This window comes from Aedes aegypti, chromosome 3 (genome assembly GCF_002204515.2).
Source record: "Aedes aegypti strain LVP_AGWG chromosome 3, AaegL5.0 Primary Assembly, whole genome shotgun sequence".
Classification (NCBI taxonomy): domain Eukaryota; kingdom Metazoa; phylum Arthropoda; class Insecta; order Diptera; family Culicidae; genus Aedes; species Aedes aegypti.
Genome location: NC_035109.1, coordinates 151881046 through 151903184, shown reverse-complemented (window position 1 = coordinate 151903184; position 22139 = coordinate 151881046). Strand labels below are relative to the sequence as shown.

The 22139-nt window shown below is 39.0% G+C and overlaps 1 protein-coding gene across 4 annotated transcripts in view; it reads left to right on the top strand.

Moving 5' to 3' along the window:
- The first annotated feature begins 10122 nt into the window (after positions 1–10122).
- LOC5569655 (ataxin-2 homolog) overlaps positions 10123–22139 on the top strand; it is a 59914-nt gene continuing 47897 nt past the window's right edge. For 3 of the 4 annotated variants that reach the window (XM_021854318.1, XM_021854317.1, XM_001652868.2), the window contains exons 1-2: positions 10123–10478; positions 12831–13533. In XM_021854318.1, coding sequence (XP_021710010.1) covers positions 13496–13533 — 38 coding nt within the window. In that variant the 5' untranslated portion in view covers positions 10123–10478; positions 12831–13495. The remainder of the gene's footprint in view (positions 10479–12830; positions 13534–22139) is intronic. The other variant, XM_021854316.1, reaches the window with a different exon arrangement.

Below are 22139 nucleotides of genomic sequence, written 5' to 3'. Positions count from 1 at the left end.
TTTCACTGACAAATTTCTACTCTTCAACCATGACTATTACTGAGTCCGTACATTCTCTCGGATAGAGCTTATCAGGCTCCAGAAGAATCTATCGAACAATAAAATCTGAAAATACTACTACAACTGCCAAGTCAATTTCATTTACAAACTTCAACTTTCCAACCATGACTTTTACTGAATCTGTACATTCTCTCTCGGATGGAGCTTATCAGGCTCCAGAAGAATCCACCGAACAATAAAATCAGAAAATATTCCTACAACTGCCAATTCAATTTCACTGACAAATTTCTACTCTTCAACCATGACTATTACTGAGTCCGTACATTCTCTCGGATAGAGCTTATCAGGCTCCAGAAGAATCCATCGAACAATAAAATCTGAAAATACTACTACAACTGCCAAGTCAATTTCATTTACAAACTTCAACTTTCCAACCATGACTTTTACTGAATCTGCACATTCTCTCTTGGATGGAGCATATCAGGCTCCAGAAGAATCCACCGAACAATAAATTCAGAAAATATTCCTACAACTGCCAATTCAATTTCATTGAAAAATTTCTACTCTTCAACCATGACTATTACTGAGTCCGTACATCTCTCTCTCGGATGGAGCTTATCAGGCTCCAGAAGAATCCATCGAACAATAAAATCTGAAAATACTACTACAACTGCCAAGTCAATTTCATTTACAAACTTCAACTTTCCAACCATGACTTTTACTGAATCTGCACATTCTCTCTTGGATGGAGCATATCAGGCTCCAGAAGAATCCACCGAACAATAAATTCAGAAAATATTCCTACAACTGCCAATTCAATTTCATTGAAAAATTTCTACTCTTCAACCATGACTATTGCTGAGTCCGTACATCTCTCTCTCGGATGGAGCTTATCAGGCTCCAGAAGAATCCACCGAACAATAAAATCAGAAAATATTCCTACAACTGCCAATTCAATTTCACTGACAAATTTCTACTCTTCAACCATGACTATTACTGAGTCCGTACATTCTCTCGGAAAGAGCTTATCAGGCTCCAGGAGAATCTATCGAACAATAAATCAGAAAATACTACTACAACTGCCAAGTCAATTTCATTTACAAACTTCAACTTTCCAACCATGACTTTTACTGAACCTGCACATTCTCTCTCGGATGGAGCTTATCAGGCTCCAAAAGAATCCATCGAACAATAGAATCTGAAAATACTACTACAACTGCCAAGTCAATTTCATTTAAAATTTTAACTTTCCAACCATGACTTTTACTGAATCTGTACATTCTCTCTCGGATGGAGCTTATCAGGCTCCAGAAGAATCCATCGAACAATAGAATCTGAAAATACTACTACAACTGCCAAGTCAATTTCATTTAAAATTTTAACTTTCCAACCATGACTTTTACTGAATCTGCACATTCTCTCTTGGATGGAGCTTATCAGGCTCCAGAAGAATCCATCGAACAATAGAATCAGAAAATACTACTACAACTGCCAAGTCAATTTCATTAAAAATTTCAACTTTCCAACCATGACTTTTACTGAATCTGCACATTCTCTCTTGGATGGAGCTTATCAGGCTCCAGAAGAATCCACCGAACAATAAAATCAGAAAATATTCCTACAACTGCCAATTCAATTTCACTGACAAATTTCTACTCTTCAACCATGACTATTACTGAGTCCGTACATTCTCTCGGATAGAGCTTATCAGGCTCCAGAAGAATCTATCGAACAATAAAATCTGAAAATACTACTACAACTGCCAAGTCAATTTCATTTACAAACTTCAACTTTCCAACCATGACTTTTACTGAATCTGTACATTCTCTCTTGGATGGAGCTTATCAGGCTCCAGAAGAATCCACCGAACAATAAAATCAGAAAATATTCCTACAACTGCCAATTCAATTTCACTGACAAATTTCTACTCTTCAACCATGACTATTACTGAGTCCGTACATTCTCTCGGATAGAGCTTATCAGGCTCCAGAAGAATCTATCGAACAATAAAATCTGAAAATACTACTACAACTGCCAAGTCAATTTCATTTACAAACTTCAACTTTCCAACCATGACTTTTACTGAATCTGCACATTCTCTCTTGGATGGAGCATATCAGGCTCCAGAAGAATCCACCGAACAATAAATTCAGAAAATATTCCTACAACTGCCAATTCAATTTCATTGAAAAATTTCTACTCTTCAACCATGACTATTACTGAGTCCGTACATCTCTCTCTCGGATGGAGCTTATCAGGCTCCAGAAGAATCCATCGAACAATAAAATCTGAAAATACTACTACAACTGCCAAGTCAATTTCATTTACAAACTTCAACTTTCCAACCATGACTTTTACTGAATCTGCACATTCTCTCTTGGATGGAGCATATCAGGCTCCAGAAGAATCCACCGAACAATAAATTCAGAAAATATTCCTACAACTGCCAATTCAATTTCATTGAAAAATTTCTACTCTTCAACCATGACTATTGCTGAGTCCGTACATCTCTCTCTCGGATGGAGCTTATCAGGCTCCAGAAGAATCCACCGAACAATAAAATCAGAAAATATTCCTACAACTGCCAATTCAATTTCACTGACAAATTTCTACTCTTCAACCATGACTATTACTGAGTCCGTACATTCTCTCGGATAGAGCTTATCAGGCTCCAGAAGAATCCATCGAACAATAAAATCTGAAAATACTACTACAACTGCCAAGTCAATTTCATTAATAAACTTCAACTTTCCAACAATGACTTTTACTGAATCTGCACATTCTCTCTCGGATGGAGCTTATCAGGCTCCAGAAGAATCTATCGAACAATAAAATCTGAAAATACTACTACAACTGCCAAGTCAATTTCATTTAAAAAAATTTAACTTTCCAACAATGACTTTAACTGAATCTGCACATTCTCTCTTGGATGGAGCTTATCAGGCTCCAGAAGAATCCACCGAACAATAAAATCAGAAAATATTCCTACAACTGCCAATTCAATTTCATTGACCAATTTCTACTCTTCAACCATGACTATTACTGAGTCCGTACATTCTCTCGGAAAGAGCTTATCAGGCTCCAGAAGAATCCATCGAACAATAAAATCTAAAAATACTACAACTGCCAAGTCAATTTCATTTACAAACTTCAACTTTCCAACAATGACTTTTACTGAATCTGCACATTCTCTCTCGGATGGAGCTTATCAGGCTCCAGAAGAATATATCGAACAATCAAATCAGAAAATACTACTACAACTGCCAAGTCAATTTCATTTATAAACTTCAACTTTCCAACCATGACTTTTACTGAATCTGCACATTCTCTCTTGGATGGAGCTTATCAGGCTCCAGAAGAATCCATCGAACAATAGAATCAGAAAATACTACTACAACTGCCAAGTCAATTTCATTAAAAATTTCAACTTTCCAACCATGACTTTAACTGAATCTGCACATTCTCTCTTGGATGGAGCTTATCAGGCTCCAGAAGAATCCACCGAACAATAAAATCAGAAAATATTCCTACAACTACCAATTCAATTTCATTGACAAATTTATACTCTTCAACCATGACTATTACTGAGTCCGTACATTCTCTCGGACAGAGCTTATCAGGCTCCAGGAGAATCTATCGAACAATCAAATCAGAAAATACTACTACAACTGCCAAGTCAATTTCATTTATAAACTTCAACTTTCCAACCATGACTTTTACTGAATCTGCACATTCTCTCTCGGATGGAGCTTATCAGGCTCCAGAAGAATCTATCGAACAATAGAATCAGAAAATACTACTACAACTGCCAAGTCAATTTCATTAAAAATTCAACTTTCCAACCATGACTTTAACTGAATCTGCACATTCTCTCTTGGATGGAGCTTATCAGGTTCCAGAAGAATCCACCGAACAATAAATTCAGAAAATATTCCTACAACTGCCAATTCAATTTCATTGACAAATTTCTACTCTTCAACCATGACTATTACTGAGTCCGTACATTCTCTCGGAAAGAGCTTATCAGGCTCCAGGAGAATCTATCGAACAATCAAATCAGAAAATACTACTACAACTGCCAAGTCAATTTCATTTATAAACTTCAACTTTCCAACCATGACTTTAACTGAATCTGCACATTCTCTCTTGGATGGAGCTTATCAGGTTCCAGAAGAATCCACCGAACAATAAATTCAGAAAATATTCCTACAACTGCCAATTCAATTTCACTGACAAATTTCTACTCTTCAACCATGACTATTACTGAGTCCGTACATTCTCTCGGAAAGAGCTTATCAGGCTCCAGGAGAATCTATCGAACAATCAAATCAGAAAATACTACTACAACTGCCAAGTCAATTTCATTTATAAACTTCAACTTTCCAACCATGACTTTTACTGAATCTGCACATTCTCTCTCCGATGGAGCTTATCAGGCCCCAGAAGAATTCACCGAACAATCAAATCATAAAATATTCCTACAACTGCCAATTCAATTTCACTGACAAATTTCTACTCTTCAACCATGACTATTACTGAGTCCGTACATTCTCTCGGAAAGAGCTTATCAGGCTCCAGGAGAATCTATCGAACAATCAAATCAGAAAATACTACTACAACTGCCAAGTCAATTTCATTTATAAACTTCAACTTTCCAACCATGACTTTAACTGAATCTGCACATTCTCTCTCGGATGGAGCTTATCAGGCTCTAGAAGAATCCACCGAACAATGAAATCAGAAAATATTCCTACAACTGCCAATTCAATTTCACTGACAAATTTCTACTCTTCAACCATGACTATTACTGAGTCCGTACATTCTCTCGGAAAGAGCTTATCAGGCTCCAGGAGAATCTATCGAACAATCAAATCAGAAAATACTACTACAACTGCCAAGTCAATTTCATTTATAAACTTCAACTTTCCAACCATGACTTTTACTGAATCTTCACATTCTCTCTCGGATGGAGCTTATCAGGCTCCAGAAGAATCTATCGAACAATAGAATCAGAAAATACTACTACAACTGCCAAGTCAATTTCATTAAAAATTCAACTTTCCAACCATGACTTTAACTGAATCTGCACATTCTCTCTTGGATGGAGCTTATCAGGTTCCAGAAGAATCCACCGAACAATAAATTCAGAAAATATTCCTACAACTGCCAATTCAATTTCATTGACAAATTTCTACTCTTCAACCATGACTTTTACTGAGTCCGTACATCTCTCTCTCTCGGATGGAGCTTATCAGGCTCCAGAAGAATCCATCGAACAATAAAATCTAAAAATACTACAACTGCCAAGTCAATTTCGTTTACAAACTTCAACTTTCCAACAATGACTTTTACTGAATCTGCACATTCTCTCTCGGATGGAGCTTATCAGGCTCCAGAAGAATCCACCGAACAATAAAATCAGACAATATTCCTACAACTGCCAATTCAATTTCACTGACAAATTTCTACTCTTTAACTATGACTATTACTAAGTCCGTACATTCTCTCGGAAAGAGCTTATCAGGCTCCAGAAGAATCCACCGAACAATAAAATCAGAAAATATTCTTACAACTGCCAAGTCAATTTCATTGACAAATTTCAACTTTCCAACCATGACTTTTACTGAATCTGCACAATGAAGTGACGACCAACTTTCTTGAAATAAGGCTTCAAAGTTGGATTTCTTGACCCAACCGGGTCCAGTGCTCAGCTTGGACACACTGACCAACTCTGTTCTAGAGTTGGATTTGCCTTCCTCTTGATCCAACCGGATCTACGTCCAATGAAGCGACGACCAACTTTCTTGAAATAAGGCTTCAAAGTTGGATTTCTTGACCCAACCGGGTCCAGTGCTCAGCTTGGACACACTGACCAACTCTGTTCTAGAGTTGGATTTGCCTTCCTCTTGACCCAACCGGATCTACGTCCAATGAAGCGACGACCAACTTTCTTGAAATAAGGCTTCAAAGTTGGATATCTTCACCCAACCGGGTCCAGTGCTCAGCTTGGACACACTGACCAACTCTGTTCTAGAGTTGGATTTGCCTTCCTCTTGATCCAACCGGATCTACGTCCAATGAAGCGACGACCAAGTTTCTTGAAATAAGGCTTCAAAGTTGGATTTCTTGACCCAACCGGGTCCAGTGCTCAGCTTGGACACACTGACCAACTCTGTTCTAGAGTTGGATTTGCCTTCCTCTTGATCCAACCGGATCTACGTCCAATGAAGCGACGACCAACTTTCTTGAAATAAGGCTTCAAAGTTGGATTTCTTGACCCAACCGGGTCCAGTGCTCAGCTTGGACACACTGACCAACTCTGTTCTAGAGTTGGATTTGCCTTCCTCTTGATCCAACCGGATCTACGTCCAATGAAGCGACGACCAAGTTTCTTGAAATAAGGCTTCAAAGTTGGATTTCTTGACCCAACCGGGTCCAGTGCTCAGCTTTGTCATGTCTACCTATCTCAAGTGATATTAATTATTCTGCCTTTTGGCTTGGTATCTTTTATCTGTTCGTACCTACGGTATTTCTGAGCTATAAGTACTGGCTGCAGTTGGCGCAGAAGGGAGACTTCCCGAACTGTGGACTGATTAACATATTATTTTATTCTTAATTTTCAGGATATAAAAGTGGCGACGAGGATCATGGAAACGTGTGTTGAAGATAATCGATTTTCTTTGGGGTGGCGAATTGCCAATTGTATCTGTTTTTGAAAGTGTGGTGAAATTGCCAATTTGTGTTGAACCAAATTGTTCTTCAGAGCTGACGAAATTGTCGTTTATTGTGAACATAGTTGTTCTTTTGTGAAGCGATTGCTGTATGGAGATGAACGAAATTGTTCTTTAGTGTTGACGAATTTGTCAAATGTAATGTTGAGCAGTAAAATCCAATGATTTGAATGTTTTGTTGTAGTCTTGGAATTAGCAAATTCGCGTATTTGAGTATAATGAGTTGTTGCTGGCTTTTAAAGAGTTATTAGAAAGTTTCTAAAGGGGAAAGGATTGTCATGTCTACCTATCTCAAGTGATATTAATTATTCTGCCTTTTGGCTTGGTATCTTTTATCTGTTCGTACCTACGGTATTTCTGAGCTATAAGTACTGGCTGCAGTTGGCGCAGAAGGGAGACTTCCCGAACTGTGGACTGATTAACATATTATTTTATTCTTAATTTTCAGGATATAAAAAGCTTGGACACACTGATCAACTCCGAGCTAGAGTTGGATTTGCCTTTCATTACATTCATTCGAATTCATTTCCTTTTAACAAAATGTTTGACATATTTTTCTTTTCAAAATTTTCGTACGTTTTTTTTTCTCATCAATCGTGGCCGATTTGTGCTTTTGTTTATTGTTTCTAAGACAAATATCCATGTGTGCTATAAATATTTCATAAAGGTTATTTCTTTAATGTTCAGGTATTGAGAGTTCAATTTAGTCGTATCAGATGCATCGGATTTGTGTTTTAATTGTGAACAATGATCGATTTCGCTTTTGTTAATTATAATTTGAATTAGAATTAGATAGCGCCACCGTAGCCATGTGTGTTTGACAAAACTGGAATGCTGTCACAATGTTAAATCCCATATACAGTGGCGCCTTTGTTTTGATGCGGTGAGCACTTGCAAAAACTATTTTCAATGATCCATTACAATTTTTTTGACTAACTACACAAAATGTAACTTGAATCCAATAATCTGTACCAAACTGTTCACCAAAAACTATAATTTTACCAGGAAAATAAATACATACACAACGTTTCGCATAAATTTAATTCATTTTCACAACATCTTCCAATGGTAGTCAACCTCCAAGCCAAGAAATAATACGAACAAATTTGATTTTGCAGCATGCCGCCATCCGTGAGACGCTAGTTGTAAATCGATGACTAAATAGATTACGAAATTACCATTCAGATCTGAATAAACAATTATATTTTCACAAACACTAGGTACCTTAATTTCAGACAGTTTTTCATTACTTAATCGAAAGATCACATAATTCTATGTATAACAAAATTTAATTACGCCTCAATCTCTTTATTGTGATTATAAATGATTGAAAAAAAAAATCAATAAAACTCACTTGCTCAGATATCTTTGCACATATTTCTTCAACTGAGAAAAGATATCTTTTTTTTTTTCAACGGCGTTACCAAATTTTATCTACCATTATATAATCAAATTTACCGCCTCCCTGTACGCCATCAATTACAATTCTGTAACTAACCACACACAATGTAACTTGAATCCAACCATTTGTAGCAAACTGTTAATCAAAAGCGTATATTTTCACCAGTAAAATAAATACTTCTTCTTCTTTCTTCTTTATGGCGTTACGTCCCCACTGGGACAGAGCCTGCTTCTCAGATTAGTGTTCTTATGAGCACTTCCACAGTTATTAACTGAGAGCTTTCTTTGCCGATTGACCATTTTTGCATGTGTATATCGTGTGGCAGGTACGAAGATACTCTATGCCCTGGGAATCGAGAAAATTTCCTTTACGAAAAGATCCTCGACCAGCGGGATTCGAACCCACGACCCTCAGCATGGTCTTGCTGAATAGCTGCGCGTTTACCGCTACGGCTATCTGGGCCCCCTCAAAAAAAAAATAAATACATACGCATCAATACAGCTAACGTTTCTCATAAATTTAATTCATAAATTCATATCCAAAATATCCAACTGATAGTCATTCACCAAGCCAAAGAATTAATACGAACAAATTTACCTTGTTGCATGCCGCCATCCGGAAGATGCTAGCTGTGAATCGATTTTAAACTAAATAGATCACGAATTTACCATTCGGATATGAATAAACCTTTCTATTTTCACAACACTACCTTCATTAACACTACCGACTGTGCCATTGTCGGATTTTCAAATCTTTAGCAACAAACACAATAACTTAATTAATCCATTATTTTTATTTTCTTTTTTTTTCGATCACGCACTTTTGAAGCACAACCGTCTTCAAACACATCATTCTTCAAACTGATTTTCCGTTCCCATTCATAGAGCTCAGGTATCCTTTTTCTCCCTCACTCATTCTTTCATTCTACCCGTTCTTCTCGTCTCTCGTCGGGAAGCGTCCGATCATCCTTTGCAAAAGCTCGCTTGGGTTTTCATCGATCCGTTATAAATGATGGAGTTGGATTTCCGTGCGTTTATTTTGCTCATTCTCTATTGCAATGTTTACACTGATGTAAATATTCATTCGAATTTCGATAATTTTATAAAACAACTTTCCTTACAATAAATCTTATTCCCTACACCGAACACATTACCGAACGTTCAGCTGTTGAGATTTCGGTAAACAGATTACCGACTTCGGCGATTTGGGCTGAGTGTGCAGAAAAAAACATGTACAGCTAGATTACCGTTCTTCGGTAAACGATTATCGAAGCGTCGGTGATTTTTGACAGCTGAGCAGCAATATCCGAATTACCGAACGATCTGTAATTTTTTCGTTTACCGAACACATTACCGAACGTTCAGTTGTTGAGATTTCGGTAAACAGATTACCGACTTCGGCGATTTGGGCTGAGTGTGTAGGGTTTTTAAGACCAATAAGTTTTAAAATTAGATCAAACGATATGGTGGTAACAACAGCTTGTAATGAATGAAAAAATTAAAATAAATTGGGTGGATGCAATACAATTTGTTCATAAGTTTATTCCATTTACTGAACGGTATTGACTGGTTCGCTGGAATGATACACCGCGCGGCTGTTGTAAAGGAACAACCGCGTTCGATGAAACACCGCAATATTATCCCCCATAAGAATGAGGTAAAAAGGGAGCAAAACCGCGGTTGTTTCTTTCATCTGGGGAACGCCGCGAGTCCTTTTGAACAAATGCGCCAATACGTTTTGATACGGGTAACGGGGCTCAACGAGCGAAGGCGAATCCCCTCTGTAGTAAACTTAAAATTTAGGTAAAAACTTCTCCGTGTAGTTAACTGATGCGCTCTGATATCTGGCGGCACTGTTCCGCCCTGAAAATCTAAGTTCTCTTTTGTGACAGCCATGCTCGCGCTCCCTCCTGCAGCACTGCAGCATAGAAAAGGGAAAAGATATCACCCGCCGAAACACACGCACACTACCAAACACCAAAATGCTCGTCGTCGTCATTCATTGTTGAAGTGAAACTGCGAGTGAAAGAAGCATTTTCAACTCGTGCTCGCGCGATTTAATTATCATCGAAGTTTTTATCGTTAATTTCCGTGGCCCCGCCAGGTGTAACAGTGATCAAATTGCTCGCGACATTGTGCGGAAGCGTGCAAAAGTGTGTTTCGTTTCGAAAAAGCGCCCTAGAAGGTGGAAAATTCGCGCTGGAAAAAAGTGTTGGCATTTGAGAGCGCGCTGCGAAAATTAGTTTCCTCCGTCGGAGCGAAGGGGGAAAAGAAAGAAAGAAGACTTCGCACACCACACGAAGACCAACATCAGCAGCAGCAGCCATCAAAGTTAGCCACGACGACGTAAGAAGAAGAGCGTGAAAAAAGGGGAACCCTCTCCACATACATGACAGGGCTGGTAGCGAGTCATTTCTAGGTGATGGCCACTTTAAAAATTTCTTTGTGAGAAAAATTATCACTAGTCACTTCTTTCAGGAAAAAGATAATCAAAGTGATTGTTTTTGTGAGTGATGAATTATAATGTGGGTTACCTTCTCAATTTTTGCAATTGGGGTCCCAAATGCAAACATATTGGACATTGGTTTGAGTTATGTATTTGAAAAAAATCTACTGTTTCTAAGCTTTCCAACAATATTTTTGGTAATTTTTCCTTTCAACAGAAAAAAAAATAATCTGCAAAAGGTTGGCTTGTGTTTTTGCTCGCACATAAAGTTTATGAAATGAAAAATTGCTTGAAAAACTTCCAAATCAATATTCCTAAAACTTTGTTATGACGCATATTTTCGCTTCTTATCCCCTCAATTTTAAAGGGGATTCTTAGCTAGCTTTTAATCATCTCCTTTATTATGCTTCTTCTTTCTGGCGTTACGTTCCAACTGGGACAGAGCCTTATTAGAAGTTGGTTTTCATGGCTAACTCGATGGCCTCTCAAATCGCATTTGCACTGGTTTTGTGTTTGATGAAACTCGATGGCCCCATCAATATCGAGTTATGAAGAGTTGACGGTAGAAGCAAAATTTGGCTCTAAGACTCATCCCATTTGGAACTGTTAAGAAATATATCAAATTTTTTCAGTTCACTACTTCTTGATATCTTTTTCTCGTTCCTAGGCATTCTAGCGTACTTGTGGCTTTAAAGGCACAGTTCGATAACTATTTTAATTATTTAAGTCACTATAAAGCATTGCAGGAACCCGTTAACCTTCATTTTTGACATTTCAGCGGGATTGTTCACAAGAAGTTAGAATTTTAAAACGAAGTGAAAAAAATTTCTCTCACAAATGCCAGTTCAAATTGATACTGGTTAGAAGAATTCGTTCTTAGATAGAATCCTCTAAAAACATGAAAGGAAGAAATATTACAACACTGTTATCGGCAAAAGATGATGAAAGGATAAGTCTCCCGTTTCACCCAAAGATTACAAACTCAATTCAAGCAATCCTCAAACACCACAGTTTTCATGTAGTTTACAAAAGCAACAATATACTGAATGATTTTGTTATGTAATCTGAAAGACAAAAACCCATGTAGTAATTGCCCTGCAGTGTGCATCGGCCAGTCTCGGCGCAAGTTCAAAATTCGTCTACAAAACCATAGGAACGCGGTCGCAAACGAATGCGCTAACGATTCAAGTGTAGTAGCACACACAACGACCCTAGAACACACCGTAGACTGGGAGAATGCAAAGTTGGTTAAAAACGTCAGAAGAACATCTCATTTGAATGCATGGGGTTCCATGAACATCGATACAACAAATCGCCCTCTGATGAATGAGGACGATGCTCGAATCGTGTATCCGCTCTTCCACCTGGCTAAGCTGAAAATACCAGTGAATAAATTGTCACCCAACACGCAGCAACAAAAACATTGTCATCTCCTATTCTTGTTGCAATAATTTTATTCCGCAACATCAGTTTATCATCACTTGAACAAAATATGACAAAGATCGATCACCACGTGCGCAGCGATTTTCTGGACTTCGCATTGCAATTCTCTAGAACTTTTCCAGTGTTGGAAAACATTGGCACATTATCGAACAGCATGCATACAACAAATTTGGTTTTATGTTTGAAATAACTGATTATTCGCAAGTTGAAAAGGTTGCAACAATGTTGTGCGCTGTGATTGTCATGACAATTTTGCTTTTGATTGTATCCCTATCCGCAAAAGTATGGATAAACGGGTTGTGAACAAGCTTGCTTTGTTGTTTGTTTTTCGTCTCCTTTGATGACAATTTGATTCACTGGAAAATACAGTAAACATTTCTCGACGTATGCTGACTACTAGAGTACGAAAACTAGTATTAGTAAATTATGTAATCAGTGGGACATCGTCACGTAGGTGGGCATCATCGAGGCCGAAACCGGTCGACTTTAAATGTAATTTTAACTCCTTTTAACCGTTGTAAGAACAATAAGTGTAGTGATATTTTGATATTCAACTTCTACTTCACTAAAGTTTGGTTGAATAACAGTTTTGACATTTCTTGTCCAAAAACTAAGTCCTTGTAAACAATGATTATCCTACTAAACTGTCAAACGTCACCTAGTAGTCTATTATTTTGCTGTCTGTCCGCTACCAGCCCTGTACACAGAAAAGAAAGGGAATACAAAGCGCACTTGGCTGTCTGTCACTTTTAGCAGCGCAAATCGGTCGTGGAACGAGAAAAGTGAACCTCGTCTGTTTTGATTTTCAGATAAAATTCGCTGTAATTTCCTACCCATCCGGAAGCAGAACGAAAAGCCAAACCAAAAAGGGGTTGGCCATCGAAGTTAAGCGCCCTTTACTTAGGTAGAATTCCGAAATCTGGCTGGATCCAATTTCGATTGTCCTCTACCTGGCCAACTGGACAAAAACAGTGCTCGCCTAATGAAGTGAAGCAAAACAAGGGGCAGAAATTTGTGAAGTAACAACCACTCTTGGCGCGGATACTTTTCCCAATGGTTGTCGTCGTCAGTGCTCGTCGAAATTGACACCAAGTAGTGAGGATTACATAAAGGCTGGCGCGCGGGTAAGCAACAGATCGTGGTCGCTTTCGGAACATTGCGGAGAGCAAACACCTCCTTTTAATTTGAATTGTCGTGAAGAACACCAAAAGTTTCCGTGTTTTTATCGTGATAATAATCGAGAAAAAAGTGCTGTAGAACGCTAAAACAAGTGAAAAAGTGCAATCCCAGAGCGGTTAATCGCGTCGTTGTTCAGTGTTGTTCGTCGGGTGGCAAAATAGTGCACTTCAAAATTCCGGTCCCGACGCGAAACCATAGGGAAGGCTCCTCTTTGGGCCACTCCTCTCACCACAACCACCACCACCAGCACCACTCTGCGTCCGGTTCCTCTGCGTCCGTCACGGAAGATCACGACATGAACAAGCGGAACAAGGCCCGTCCTGGTCCGGCAAGGTAAGAATATTTTAGGATATTATTTAAAGTACAAAGGAATAGACTCAGTTTGAGGTCCTAAGCACATGAAATGAATACGCAATTTGAATTCAAATCTGATGAAATCCGTCAAATCATTCGCTTAATTGTTAGCTCTAAACGAATACCAATTCGACGAGTCGTTGCGATTTCTTTTCGCAGCTCAGTGTTGCCATTCTCATAGGGTGTACAGTCGCCCCACGAATAGCACACAGATATGGATCAGAGTTGGATTAAACGGATAATATCTCATCAAATAGAGTTGCAATCATGCAGAACATATTTTACCTACGTGAACCATAAGTCTATACAGCATCACAATCAATTATAAATTAACCATATTTTTTCCGTCCGTTGGAAATACAATGTCAATAATATGCCTAGAAGCGTTGATTCATATCTGTGGGGCATTGAAAACCAAATTACAGTGATGAATCAAAGATAAGACGATTCCGAAGAAAACGCCAAAACGAATACTTTCACTAACAAACCATTCGTTTACCACGCAGATAAATTACTGTTATAGCGTTCTGATATTATGGCCCATTTCGATTTGGTCCATAATACGGGACCTCCTCTTCTAGTGATCCACATCAGTGGGGTGGACAACGTTTGAAATATCGATATAAATCGACACTTTTTGGTAAATAATTGTGAATTTTGAAGTGTGTTCTCGAAAACAACTATATTCTGCAGTGCCCGGGAGAAAATTTTGTTTTGTATAGCGTCACCATGATTTTTAATTATATTTTATTCTGAAAAATGACCCTTACTTGATCCATAACTGTGGGGTGACTGTACTTTAAGATATATCCAGGGCTTTTACAACTGTCGCGTATTTGTTACGCCTGTCGCGAAAATCGCGAGAAAATTGCGTAAAAGTCATGTTGATACTTTTACAACTGTCATTTATTGAAAAAAAAAAACATAGAGGGAGACATGTTTATTTTTATAACTTTAAATCATGTCAAGGAACAGGTGTTGAAAATTGATCTGTCGAGTTTTTATTTATTCGGTTGGTACAGTTTTTTAAAAAGTGTCTATAACGGAAACAAGTCGGTTTAATCTGCACGGTGGTGATGAAGATGCATCGAAGCCGTACCTTAAATTTTCAGGACCGCTGGTCAGCGGATCGGGCTGAAAGCTTGATCGATTGGTCACTCGCTAAGTTTTCAGCTTGAGCCACTGTCTGGTTCTATAGATTTGTGCTCTTGAAGGTTTGAGTTTTTGCCTCGTTTCATGTTTACCAAACAAATCAAGCATAACTTTTCAAATCGGCGTATCTACCACTTGGAGGGATTCGAGAAAAATGCGATGCAATATATTGTAAATCATTTTAAATCCTGTTTAAAATGTTTTGCGTTTTTTCTATTGCTGTGTCTTCTATAAGTTGAAAAAAGAACACATTTTCTAACCACTATTAAATAATTCCGATTTGTTTTGATTTAGATTGAAAAACTGGTAAAATTATCGAATAAACCCTTCTGCTTCATACACCGGTTGCAAATTGAAGTTGCAAATTCCCATAAAACTTAATAAAGTTAGTAAATTCGTCAGTTTCGTTCAACTACAACGAATATTGATTTCCTAATGTTTCCAATTTCAACACGACTAACAGGAGCACCGGAAAAAGCCGTGAGTAATAAAAGTAGATGGCGAACAGTTCTTGTGAGAAATTTGGAGAGAAATATTGTCTAAAACCAAATACTGATGATGCTCCACATCAGTTTACCGACCCGTCAGCTTGCTGCAGTTGAGAAAATCCGAATCTCTCGATTTCCAACATATTTAGTGATTCGGAAACAGTATGACGTATCTGCTGATTAAAATTTTATGTTTTGGTTCTGCGTATAGGTCGCTTTACTATGAGCATAAGTACGGTGTATGTGCTAGCATGAAAAATGTTGTCAGTTGAGTCGCTTTGCAATTGTAGGGTGTATGTTGCCAAATTAATAACACTGAGTAAAGTGCACATAGGGCAGAATTGAAAAAAATATTGATTTATAAATACTTCTTTAGACTCAATATGTAGATTATGCGTTTGTCAAGCCCATGCAGCGCAAATCTCGATTTGTTTATTTTTGCAGATACGTCGGATTGAAGAATTACGCTTGAAATCTTTTTTTTTTTGCGTCGTCGCCGAATTTGCACGCGTTCTGTACGCAAACGAGTGCAATTTTTCACGTCGCCGGAGTGATATTTTACTTTTGTGAAATGAGCATGGTGATGAAGGCAGCTTATAGCTGCTTAATGAAGGATAGATGCTTTTATTTTAAGTGTACCGTATATTATGAAACATAAATTTACCATGACAACGGTAGGAAAGTTATTTAAATGAATTGATTTAACAAAATATGAACAGTTCGTCACTGTAAGTGTCGACATAGACTCTTGTACACACTCTCCACATCTCAATATTTCATATCTCGATATCTCTCCCTATGTCGATGATTTCTTAGGTCCCTTCATTTTGCATACAATTTCTCTCTCCACATCTCGATATCCTCCTTAGCTCGATGTGTTTCTGTTGATTTTTTTGTTTTAAATTGTCTCTCTGTACATAGGGGGTCCGTCCGTGCAGGGAGTTTAGGGGCATAATGGGCTTTTTAAGATCATAAAATTACAATGTTTTTCAGTTATCTTCGACTGGTTTCCAAGTTCGTAATTAGTACGACATCTTTTTTTTTTGGTACAATTATACTTTTATGCCCAGAGAAGTCGAAAAATTTCTATTAAAAAAGATCCTGGACCGACCGGGAATCGAATCCAGACACTTCCAGTGTGGCTTTGCGTTGTAGCCACGGACTCTAACCACTCGGTTAAGGAAGGCCCCAGTTAGCACGACATACTGCATTTTTATAAATTTCAGAAAAACGAAATGGAAAATTGGGTCGAAGACAAGGTTGCTAAAAAGGTATCGAGGCAGAATGAACAATTTTATGAAATTTTGTTAGAACTTTATTATTTTAGGGAGTCAAACGCTCCGATAGGTTAAACGGGTCTCCCTCTATCATATCCGCAAGAAAAAAAATCTCTAGCTAAGTGTGCTCATTATGCCTTCAATCTCCCAACATCGCTTAAATTTATCAGCTCGCGTTAAAATACTAGGTACTTTCTATTGCCTACACAAAATTTGTATGACACAATGATAGGTCGTTCCATTTAGTTACTTAAGACGTTGTTCTACCAGTGTAAAATCGACTCAAGTGGCGTAAGGCCCACATCGTTAAAACATCGACACTAAGATCAGCATTGGAACGCACGCCGTAATTGGTCAAAGAGCTCACAACACTGTTCTAAGTGCAGCATCAGAAGCGGAAATCAACAACAACAACGGAAAGTGGAAAACAAAAAACAGCAACCTCTACCTCCCCCTTGCCAGGAGTAGCGAAGGCGCCGGCAGACCAGAGGTTGACAAAGAACTGGAACGGCTGAATCGTGCGTCGCACTCGGCGCCATTAAAATGAGTACTTCCGAAAGCAGGACTGGCTCTCTTTCTCAACATGTAACAATGACCACTATCACCAACGAAAACATGGAGAACCTTCCAGCGGAGGTCCTTTCCAATGCTAATATTTACGACCATTTGATGGCCTCAAGATTAGGATATAGCTGGATCAACAAGCTAGGCAGGTCCACAGATACCGCGTTAGCAAACAGTGCTCCCGGACAACCCGAGAAATTAATCTTGGGTGGTAAGTCCCTAGCGAGCTCATCGCACTTTGGTACGCCATTCTTCTTTCCAGATGGAAACCCCAACCCCAAGAACCTTGGCTCTTACTCAGCTCTCATCGGTTGGACATTCTTGCCCACAGAGCTCCCTGACCAGAAACCCATCTTTTGATTCCATAGACAACCTAAACGTCTCAGTGGTCTCATCCACTTCTCCTAATCTACTAAGAAAGGGAGTTCCCTTAGCCTTACAGTGGAACATCAACGGTTACGTCAACAATCTGACTAACCTAGAAAAAATAATCAGTCAACGTCAACCAACCGGTCGGTCTTCACTCTCCAAAAATTACATAAAGTCTCTCCACGGCCAAGAATAAGACACTGGGCCAAAACTAAGTTTGGGCAATCACGTTGGCCGAAACTTCTACCACTCCGTTGCTAAAGGTGTCTCATCCGAGATACCCTGAGAATAAAGGTCCTCAGGGCAGCTAGGTGTATCCCGGTCGAGCATCCAGATAGGGAACCGGCTATGAATGAGTATGAATTTGAGCACCTCAAATGTCGATTAACGATTCGAGAGGCCAAGGTAACTAACTGATACCCAGCAGGTTTCACTAGGAGACACTGATTCGATAATATGATTTTGGCCAAGGCGCCAAGGGGGGAGGGGGATGTGTAGGCTCAAGCGTTACGATTTATACAAAAAGCGAATCGTAAATTCGCAGGACCGGATGAAATCGATCAAGATGGGAAAAAGCATGTTTTTGGATCGCATCAAAGTAGAATGAACGGCTGGCTCGTTGCCAATCAATTGGAAAAAAAAGTCTGGTGGTTCCGATTCCGAAAGCCTCCTGAATAACGAATAATCAACAGAAGACCCCCGCTTATCGTATGCAGACGACCTGAAAATATTTTTACGGATATGCTCTATTGCCGACTATTGTCTACAACAGCGATTCGATTGTTTTGCCAGTTGGTGCTCGCTGAATGGAATGGAAGATAACCCTAGCAAGTGCTCCATCATCACGTTTTCCAGAAGGAAGCAACCAATCAAGTTCCATTATATGTAGTTTGCTTGGCACAAAAATTGAACGTGTGTATTACGTCAAGGATTTGGGTGTGTTCCTTGATTCATAGTTAACGTATAAACAGCATATAAGCTACCTTGGAGAGATCCGTTCTACTTGCCAAGCTATGAGAGCCGATGACAATTAATAGTCTTGGACCTCCTCCGGAACAGAAGGGATACAACCAGAGCTTTAACTATTGCAGATGTTTTACTAGGTCGTATCGATTGTGGGACAATCCTGGAGCGAAATCACCTAAATGCCCGTCCACGCTACCTTCGGAACAGCGTCATGCTAAGATTGCCTCTAACTCGAACAAACTACGGACTTCACATAGCACTTAGTGGATTGCAGTAACAGAGCTAGAATTCCATCTAGAACGATCTCTTTTCATCAGGAAAATCACTGGGAAAACCGTGACGATAGAAGAGAACAATGTTCTTTCCTCTGTTTTGAACAGGACGACAGGCAAGATCCCATGGTTGGGTTCGAAGGTAGGCCCCTTTGGCCTATTTTTTTTAATTCTTTGCAAGGTGTGTTCAAATTCAAATAAATAAATACAAAAAAACAGCTGATTTTACCGTTTATTTTTGAGTGGAAATAATATACACCGTATATGTAGAGAAATACACTGATCTGTCAAATTATAAGGCCTGTGTGAATATCAAACAAACTGGCAACACTGTCCACATGCTGATTTGCGCGAAATACGCACACACACAGCTCAAAAGAAGAGATTTTCCTCTTTCTGTTTCCCCTCCTACATGTTGCGGACTGTGATAAATTTCCATGTGTCATATGTTGTGCACCAACACGAATTTATGGACTTTATGCGCTGGCAAAACCTGCATGCTGAGGCAAAAGATTAACCCGATATTACTTTCTGCACTTGTGATCGGCAAGGCGACAACCACAAGCCTTTCTTTCTGTTTTGAATGCGATTTGCAACACGACTTTGAAGAGGTATGCTACCTTCATAGAAATCAAGCATAATTCTTCAATCCGACGTATCTAACATTTTGATGGATTCGAGAAAAATGCGATGCAATATATTGTAAAGCATTTTAAATCCTATTTAAAATGTTTTGCATTTTTTCTATTGTTGTGTCTTCTACAAGTTGAAAAAAAGAACACTGTTTCTAACCACTACTAAACAATTACGATTCGTTTTGAATTAGATTGAAAAACTGGTGAAATTATCGAATAAACCCTTTTGCTTTGTGCTGCTCACATACACCATGATGATTCGTCGATACCATACCTTGATTGATACATACACCTTGCTTGATGCGTCGGTTTGACAGTTCATTTTTCACATACGTCACGTCATATACACCAGTATTGTTTTGAAGTTGCACATACACCGATTTGCAAATTCCCTTAAAACCTAATAGAGTTCGTTAATTCGACAGTTTCTACGTTCAACTACAACGAATATTGGTTTGCGAATGTTTCCAATTTCAACTCGACTAACAGGAGCACCGGACGGAGCTGTGAGTAACAGAAGTTGATGAACAGTTTTTGTGAGAAATTTGGTAAGAAACATTGTCTAGAACCGAATACTGATGATGTTCCACATCAGTTTGCCGACGCGTCAGCTAGCTACAATTGTAAAAATCCGAATTTCTCGATTTCCAACATGTTTAGTGATTCGGAAACGGTATGACGTATCTGCTGATTCAAATTTTATGTTTTGATTCGGCATATAGGTCGCTTTACTATGAGCATATGTACGGTGTATGTGCTACCATGAAAATGTTGACAGTTGAGTCGCTTTACAAACACAGGGTGTATGTAGCCAAATTAAAAACACTGAGTAAAGTGCACATAGGGCAGAATTGAAATTTATTTCAAAAAATCGAAAAATGGTTTTAGGAATACTTTTGTTGGCTCAATATGTAGATTATGCGTTTGTCACGCCCATGCAAAGCAAATCTCGGTTTGTTTATTTTTGCAGATACGTCGGATTGAAGAATTATGCTTGAAATAGGTATTTTTTTTTATTGTTGGCTATTTTCGTTCGCGCTCGTCTGGTTCGCCATCTTTGTTTTGGTTTCCTTTGCGCCCAACATTATGCTTCTCGGGAGCCCAAACCTCTCCCCTTCGCTTACCTAACACTGTCGGAAATGCGACGGTGGCATGGCATGCTGCGTTAAAGGGACCGAAAAAGGGAATATCAAATGTAAACAAACGGCCTGCTTCTTTCCGGGGGGTGAAGTTGTGTTGGTCTTTCCTTTCTTGGGATTATGCGCATCGTCATAAAAATGTAAACAAAGCACCATCCTTCGGCACGAAGATAAAAGGATCATTCTTTATCTCGGGATGACTGTTGCCCTGATTCATTGGACATGTTGGAATCGATTTTGAGGATAGTTTGTGGCAAGAAAAAAGAGTGATTCATTTAATTGCGTAGGTAGATGGTTACGTATCTGCCGTTATGGAATAAATTTTTTTTGTTTATTTGTTTACACCAACAGACAATTAGTCCCAATGATGTGTAGTTACTTAAATTTACGACAAAATAGGTCAAGATATATAAAAACAAGCACACAATAAAAATCAAACAATTCTTCGAGTAAGTATTTCGGCAAAATTACGGCGGACTGTATGTCTTGGAAGATGAAAGTCGAACGCTGGTGCTACTCTGTTGAATACGCGTTGCAGCCCATTTATAGCTACATTTTGTCCAAAATTAGTTCGTCGTAGAGGTGGTCGTAGCATAGAATTAGCTCGCAAATTCCGGTGGCGAGCACTTATATCTACCTGTCCAAGAATAGCGGGACAGTCGATTCTCCCTTGCAACAGGTCAGCAACTATCATCGCTCTGTTTATGTCCCGGCGTGACTGTAACGTCTCAAGATGGATCAATTGACATCTACTATGATAGCTAGGTAATCGGTGTGGATCGCGCCAAGGAAGTCGGCGGAGTGCGAAACGAATAAAACGACGTTGCACCGATTCAATCCTTTGAACGCCGTTCTGATAGTGTGGGTGCCAAACCGTCGAACAATATTCCAAAGTCGCACGTACAAGCGAACAGTAGAGTGACTTGAGGCAGTATACGTCGGTGAATTCCTTAGCAATACGGAAGATAAATCCTAAAGTCCTGGAACCTTTCGCGATGACGTAGGACATATGGTGCTTGAACGTTAGTTGGGCATCCAGAATGACACCTAAATCCTTCACATGATCAACTCGTTGAAGTATTTTTCCGAATAACTGGTAGTTGAAATAGACAGGCTCTTTTCTCCGTGAGAACGATATAACATTACACTTTTCAGGATTCACCACCATGCGATTCAAACTACACCATCCTGCAAAAGCATCCAAATCGTTCTGTAGAGTTATAGCATCACAGATGGAACGGACACGGAGATACATTTTTAAATCGTCGGCATAGCTTAATCGTGGCCCTTTAATTACGTAGTTCACATCGTTAAAGTACAACAAAAAGATCACAGGACCCAAATGACTTCCTTGAGGTATTCCAGAAGTAGCCGTGAATGTTTCTGAAAAATGTCCTTCCAGTCCGACCGTCAGCTGTCTCTCTGTAAGGTAGGACTTAAACCAACGTAGCATTAGTCCGGAAATTCCGAGCCTTTCCAGTTTTGCGATCGTTATCAAATGGTTGATCTTGTCAAATGCAGCAGTCAGATCCGTATAAATAACATCTGTTTGAACACGTTCAGTGAAGCTATCAGAAACGTGGGATGTAAGACTCAAGAGATTGGTGGTAGTAGATCTCCCAGGAATGAAACCATGTTGCTCATTACTTATGAGCTGCTTACAGTGAGCTATTAGCGGTTCCATTACTACTAACTCAAAGAGTTTTGAAATAGCACAAAGTGA